General features: G+C 49.2%; 1 protein-coding gene across 3 annotated transcripts in view; it reads right to left on the reverse strand.

Moving 5' to 3' along the window:
- The window catches only part of HDAC6 (histone deacetylase 6), a 23,259-nt gene extending 21,597 nt beyond the window's left edge, over positions 1-1,662 (reverse strand). The window contains exons 1-4 of one of the 3 annotated variants that reach the window (XR_002482432.1): positions 1,585-1,662; positions 864-989; positions 650-778; positions 433-521 (exon numbers count right to left, since the gene is read on the reverse strand). Coding sequence is in view for 1 of the 3 variants with exons in the window: in XM_021716702.1 (XP_021572377.1) it covers positions 433-521; positions 650-775; positions 864-959 (311 nt within the window). In the remaining 2 variants the exon portion in view is untranslated. Of the gene's footprint in view, positions 1-432; positions 522-649; positions 779-863; positions 990-1,474 lie in introns of all 3 variants that reach the window. The other 2 variants (XR_504835.2, XM_021716702.1) reach the window with 2 other exon arrangements.
- Positions 1,663-7,440: the final 5,778 nt, after the last annotated feature.

The following is a 7,440-nucleotide window of genomic DNA, read 5'->3' on the forward strand; positions in this document are numbered from 1 at the left end:
GGTCTCAAACCCGCGGGCTCAGGCAATCCACTCACCTCAGCCTCCCAAAGTGCTGGGATTACAGGCTGAGCCACCGAGCCCGGCTGTATTTAACACTTTTGAATCTCTTGGTCTTAAGTCCATTTTCATTAAACACCTCATAATTCTGCTGGCTATTTAATGATCTGCCTTCCTACTCACTGATCAAGTCCCTGAGAGGGGACCCTGTCTGTCTTGTTCAGCACATTTATATTATCAACTCTTCACACACAGTAGGCACTCAATAAATGCTTGGTGGCTATGTAAGAAGAACCCTTTCAAATGTGAATCTCACCTTCTAAATCATCTGCTTACAATCTCCAGGCTAGTGTAAGAAAGGATTAGTTTTTGCTAATGGGCTATAAGTGTGTGTATTTTTGTGGTCTGGGGGCAGCCTGGAGGACCCAGCCTCACCTGTCATCCCAGAGACAGTGGAATCCATTTAGCTGCTCATCCAGCACCAAGCCAGTGCCAGCCAATGCCTTGGCCTCAAGGTTCAGATCCTGCAAGGGAAAAAAGGGAGATAGATTTAGGACCTTAGTAAAACAGAACATCCTAAATTGTCCAGGGTGGGGGAACCTCTGGGTTTTGATTGCCACAGGAGGTTATCTCACGGCCAGGGTCCTCTCACCATCCCTTGCAGCGCCACGATGAGGTTTTCTTCAGTTGTTTGGCCGAGTTTCTTCATTTTGCCTTTCTTCTTTACCTCTGCTAGATTGGGGCTGGAGCGGGGCACGGCACCCTTTTTAATGCTTCGCTTCTGCCAATCAGAGAGAAGGGTCAGAGTCAAGGGCATGACCGGCTTGTTTTCCCTCCTCCTCATCAGGACAGGTCCAGGGCCTCACCGAGGTGACACTGGAGACATGAGGGGGCGACTGGGGGTTGTTATTCCTATTCCTTCGCTGTCTGGTTGTGATGGAATCCTGACCAGTGGAAGTCATAGTTGAGGAGACTTCGTCGCTGATGCGGTTCTGGGAGGGGTGGGGGTGACTGTGAGGGGGCTGGTGTGCCCTGAGGACCCCACTTCCCTGCCCCTTTCCAGGCCCCGCCCCCTCTACTAGACGCTATCCTATTTCCCACTATTATACTCCGCCTCTCTCAAGGCCGTCTCCGAGACTCCACTCAGGTGTCCACTCCACCTGATCCCGCCCCGTCCGGCCCACTGGACCCCACCCCTTTTCCATGATTCTTTCCCCCGTCTTGCCCCTTTCACTGAGCAATTAGCCCCGAGGCTCACTCAGTCCGTTCAGGGGCCTGCCCTTTCCAGCCAAGCACCGCCCCTTTCACTCTACCGAACCCCATCCCCATAGCCTTTCATTCCTCTAAGCCTCGCCCAGACCCCATCCCTTCACAAAACTGCCTTTTCCAGGCCATCGCTTAGGATAATCGCCCACCGTTTCGCTCGGCCAGCCCCAGCCCAGCCTTAATTCCACCCCTTATCGGATCGGACCGGTACCTTCCACTCCGTCAGATCCCGCCCCTCACGTTTCAACAAGCCCGGCTCCTCAGGGGACTGCCCCTTTCCTTCCACCAGACCCCACCCCCTGCCCAGACCCTACCCCTAACGCTTCGCCAAGTCCCTCAGCCAGTCGCGAGCCGCCTTCCGTCAGCCTCCGCCCCCTCCCCGCCTCCGCCGTCGACGCGGCCAATCCCCTTGGCTCCACTCACGGAGCGCAGTCTCTTTCTCAAACTCCGCCTTTGGCTCCCGCCGCCAAATTCCTGACGACCTGTGAGGCCGTGGGTGCCAGAACCTCTTTTTTCCATTGGGCCAGGTCTCTCTGCTGCCCGCCCAGATCCCGCCCACAGCAGGCGCGTCCCACCGCGGGCCGCACCTCTCGCGAGCTCACAGGCGGCGGGCCGGCGAATGCGGACGCGACGCGTGCCGCACTGCGCCTGCGTGAAGCGGTCGCCGGCGGTTCAAGTCCGGGCTCCGGCTCAAGATCCTTTGCCTCGGCTATCGCCGCTGGCGTCCTGACTGCCATAGTCGCCGTCCTTCCGTCCCCGTCCAGTCACCTTAGGAACCCTCCGGACCTGCGCCAACTGTGCTGTGCGGTGTCTTGAGAACAAGCAAGGAAGCAAGGGAGCTAGGAAGGGTCGTCTTCTCTCCCCCGCGGCTTCCCGCGTGGCGCGCCGTGATGACGTAGAGCAGGCGGGCTGGTGGTTGGGCCCAGAGCAAGGTTGGCACTGGACGACGGCTGGTGGCAGCCAAAATGGGAGTGGTGATGTTGCTAAAAATTGAGAAGGTTTTTGGAGTTCATATTCATTATGACTCTAGACAGGAAGCACTCGCTGAATGTTAGCTATTCTGCCGTGAAAATGAGTGATGAGGTAGAAGGAATCTTAGTGCAAGCAAGTAGTGGTAATGATAGCAGATATTATTGTGACAGGCGTTGCTATAAGCCACAATTCTATGAGGTAGTTCCCGTTATTAAGTCTGCTCTAAAGATAAGGAAACTAACTGAGTTTACGGGACTTAGCCATGTGACCTTGGGCAAGTTACTGAACAGCTCTGTGCTCAGTTTCCTCATCTGGAAAATTGTGATAATAATAGTACCCAGGGCCAGAATGGACTTGGGGAGGCGAGTTTCTTATGGGTGGCAGCTCTTCCTATCTGCCCCCTCCACAGGGTAACCACTGCTCCTTAGCTGTATGGAAAGTATGTGTGCCCCTGGGGGGTTGGGGGAGCTATCCCTGTTCCCGCCCCGCCTTGCAACTCCCACCCCGTGTCTAAATGTCTAAATATCTGCCCCGCAGGAGGCCGGTTTGTCCTCCTAATCTTCCTCTCTCATTCGCCACCATTTCCTACTGGGCTGTAGGCTGGGGCTAGAGAGATAAGGGGTCTAGGGTTCAGCATCGCAGACTGACAAACAGATTGACAGTCCCACGGCCTAGTAGCTGTGCCTTCTGATCGCCAGTTCCTACCTCTTTTTCCTTTCCGCTCTTCTACCTGAACATGTCTTTTGTCTCAGCGCAAGAGTATCACAGACCTAACACCTTTAAGCCTTTACACTCTCCAAAGAAAATATACAATGATAAACAGTGAAGAAAATTCTAAGATTGTGATGCCTGCAAAGTAATAGAGTAGGGAGTCTTATAAAGGGCCAAGGCCCATTTTTCTGAAGTCATGAGAGGTTCCTGTAGAGCAGGGGTCAGCAAACGTCCACTTTAAAGGGACAGATAGTAAATATTTTAGGCTTTACAGGTCACACATATGATCTCTGTGGCATATTCTTTTTTCTTGTTTTTAAAAAACTGACCCTTTAAAAATGTAAAAACAGCCTGCAGTCTGGCTTTGGTCCAAAAGCCATAGTTTGCCAATCCCTGCTGTAGAGGGTAAGTCCTTGGTTTCCTTTATCTGCTTAGAATTTTTTTACAGGATGAGGACAGGGGTTCTCTTTTTCCTGAGGAGAAGTATTCCTTTTGTGTGAGGTGTGAGAACAGGGTCAGGTACCTTCTGGTGTTCCTCTAAGATCAAGCAGATGTTCCTGGACAGAGTGAGAGCAGGGATTCCAGGAATTTCTATACTGTTGTTCTGAGTCAGGCAGAGGTTTATACAGGACAAGACAGTAAATTCTAGAGAGTTCCAGACTATGGGTTCCTGTACAAGTTCAGAATGGGGCTTCTTAGACTGCATTATGACAGTTTCCTACAAAGAGAGCAGGTGGTCCAGTACTGAGCTAACACAGATATATTTCTGTGTAAGTTCAGAGCTTGTGTTCATATCCATAGTAAAATCAGGTGTTTATGTCCAGATTCAGGCCAAGAGATTCTTATTAATGAGGCTATATTATGCTAGCTGCTATAATAAACCCGAGAATTTCAGGGGCTTAACAAATACATGTTTATTTCTTACTCATACAAAATCCAATCTGAGTATTTACTGATCATTCATGGACCCAGGCAACTTCCATTTTGTGACTGCTCTCCTCTAGGTCCTTGAAGTTATGACTCTTCAGTTGGCAGATGGAGAAGGAGAGAGAGTGGAGGATTGCATGAGAGGTTTTTATGGACCAGGCCAGGAAGTGGTATATGTCACCTTTGCCCATATTACATTGATCAAAACTCTGTTCACATGCCAACATCTAACTTCAAGGGAGGTTGAAAAAGAGAGTGAGCTCAAGAAGAAAGAACAGTTTCGATAAGCCTATAGCAGTGTCTGCTACAGGATTCTGTAGACTTCACAGAGCTATGCTGTCCAATCCACATGTGGCTACTGCCCTTGAAATGTAGCTAGTTCAACTTGAAATGTGCTGTAAATGTAAAATACACACCAGACCTCAAAAACTTAGTATAAAAAGTTTAAAATCATTGTTGTGCAGGGTGACATCAGGGGTCATTGTATGTATTAGGTAAAGTATTATATTAATATGTTAATCAAACTAATTTCATTGCTTTCTCTTTTTAAGAGACAGGGACTTGCTTTGTCACCTAGACTGGAGTACAGTGGCACGATCATAGTTTACTGCAGCCTCAAACCCCTGGGATCAAGTGATCCTCATCCTCCTGCCTTAGCCTTCTAAATAGCTAGGATTATAGGTGTGTGCCACCACACATCTGGCTAATTTTTTAATTTTTTTGTAGAGAAGGTATTTCATTGTGTTGTCAAGGCTGATCTTGAATTTCTGACCTCTAATTATTCTCCTGCCTCAGTCTTTGTCTCTTTTTAATGTGGCTACATGAAAGTTTTAAATTACACATGTGACTCTCATATTTCTGTTGGGCAGCATTGCCATAGAACATTTTCTTTTTCTTTTTTTTGAGTTGGAGTCTCACTGTCACCCAGACTGGAGTGCAATGGCCGCTCCCGGCCACCACACCCTCAACCTGCTGGGCTCCGGCGATCCTTCCACCTCAGCCTTCCAAGTAGCTGGAACTACAGGTGCATGCTACCATGCCCGGTTGATTTTTTTTTTTAATTTATTGTAAAGATGAGGTCTCGCCTGCCCAGGCGGGTCTCGAACCCGCGGGCTCAGGCAATCCACTCACCTCAGCCTCCCAAGGGCGTCGGATTACAGGCTGAGCCACCGAGCCCGGCTCTTTTTTTTTTTTTTTTTTTGAGTTGGAGTCTCACTCTGTCACCCAGACTGGAGTGCAGTGGCACATTCAACAGCCACCACAGCCTTGACCTGCTGGCTCAAGCGGTCCTTCTGCCTCAGCCTTCCAAGTAGCTGGAACCACACCTGGTTAAGTTTTTTGACTTATTGTAGAGACAAGGTCTCATCAAGTTGCCCAGGCTGGTCTCGAACCCGTGGGCTCAGGCAGTCCTCTCACCTCTGCCTCTCAAAGTGTTGGGGTTACAGGCATGAGCCACCATGCCAGGTGAAAATTTTCTTTACAGCATTAGAATAGGTATTCTTTTATTGTGTGGGCATAGGGGTTTCTCTGTAGAGTCAGGTTAGTGTTTCCGTCTGGGGTTAGGAGAATGAGGAAGCAGTTTTGTAGGAAAATACGAGGGCTGGAGACACTGTAAAGTGAAAGAGAAGGACGTGAACGCCTTTTTTCCTTGTACTGATTAAGGTTAGATGTTCCTTTTGAGGCCAGAAGAGTGGTTTTCTGTAGATGGTCAGGCCAGAGGATCACAAGATACTCAGGCCAGGTATTTCTGCGTAAGATTATAGCTAGGTTCTTGGAGACAGGCAGATTGAGTAGTCCCGTTGAGGATTAGGCCAGGGGTTCTTGTATAAGTTCTAGACAGGTGTTCTTGGTGATTAAGATTACAGATGGTTTAACAAATTCAGAACAGAAGTTCCTCTACAGTGTCAGTGTTTTTACATTAGTTCATTCCTTGGATTCCTCTAAGGAGGCAAATCAGAGGCCGGGCTCGGTGGCTCAGCCTGTAATCCCAGCACTTTGGGAGGCCGAGGCAATTGGATTGCCTGAGCCTGCAGGTTCGAGACCAGCCCGAGCAACTTAGCAATACATTGTCTCTACAATAAATAAAAAATTAGCTAGACGTGGTAGCGCATGCCTGTAGTTCCAGTTACTTGGAAGACTGAGACAGAAGAATCACTGGAGCCCAGCAGGTCAATGCTGGGGTGGCTCTGAATGTGCTACTGCACTCCAGCCTGGGTGACAGAGTGAGACTCCAACTCAAAAAAAAAAAAAGCAAATTTCTGTACCAGCTCAGTGCACAGATTCCTGCTGGGAGTCATAGGGGTAGTCCTGTGCAGGGTCAGAACAAAGATCCTGTGTAGAGTTAAGACATCGGTTCCTTCAGAGATTCAGGTTACTGTTTCGTCTGTTGGGTCAGGGCAGTTGTTCCTGTATAGAGTGAGTGTGGGGCTTCTAGGACAAGGCTAGGGCAAAGGCTATTTTATAGAATCACATTAGGCTTCCCTATTCAGGGTCAGCAGAGTGTTTCCAGAGAGTAAAGTTAGGATTTCCTATAAAGGACCAGATCAGAGGTTCTGGTAGGTGAGTAAATTGAAGGATTTCGATTCAGGTTCAGGAAAAAGATTTATATAGAGTCTGGTTAGATGTTCTGGTACAATTATAAGGCCAGGCTTTCTGTAGAGGGTCAGGACAGTGTAGCTCATGCAAGGTAAGGATGGGAGCCTTGTGCAGCATCAGCAAATGGCACCCATACAAATGGCACCCTCACCTATACCAGGTGAGGCTATAGATGCCTGTGTAGGATGAAATTGGGAGCTTAAAGTAAATGATCAGGACAGGTATGCTTGCCACAAGGTTAGGAAAAGGTTTTCTATACAAGTTCAAAGCTGAGGTTCATATTGAAAATTGGATCATGGGTTCCTGTGGACTCTACAGGATAGGGTGTGCAATCAGGGATTGTTGTGCAGGGTGATGTCAGGGGTCATCATCAACAATGAAGGCAGGGGCTTCCACAAGCAGTCAAGATCCCTGAAGAGGTTGAGGACAGGGATTTCTGTAGAGGGAGAGAGCCAGGTCCATGGTTCACATCTCGGTTTATTGTGTATGAGGTGTTTTTAAAAATGCTACCCGGAGGACAAGGCTGCAGCACAGTGTGAGGACAGAGCTGTTCCTGTCTGAGGTCAAGACAGGATTTCTATAGGGAGATTGAGGGTCATGTGGAGGGTCAGGACAGATGTTCCCGGCAGGGTGGTGCAGGGGCTTCCTTACAATGTGAATTCAGATATTCCTAACTGGGGTAAGGCAGCGGTTCCTGTACAGGAGAGGACAGGGGTTCCTCCTGTCCCAGAGTTAGCCTCCTGTACCAGGCTGGGGCAGTTGTTCTTATAGGGGGTGAGGCCCAGGGCTCCTTACAAGATAGGGCCAGGCACATGTCCAGCTTAGGTTCTGAGAGGGGTTTCTAGAGGACAGGGGCTCCTGTAGGGTGTGGGGCCTGGGATTCTGTGGGGAGGCCATGCAGGTGGCTTTTGTTTTTTTGGTGTTTTTTTTTGAGTTGGAGTCTCACTCTGTCGCCCAGACTGGAGTGCAGTG

This window comes from Carlito syrichta, unplaced genomic scaffold, assembly GCF_000164805.1.
Source record: "Carlito syrichta isolate Samal-C Ts95f unplaced genomic scaffold, Tarsius_syrichta-2.0.1 Scaffold308875, whole genome shotgun sequence".
In the NCBI taxonomy this organism is placed as follows: Eukaryota; Metazoa; Chordata; class Mammalia; order Primates; family Tarsiidae; genus Carlito; species Carlito syrichta.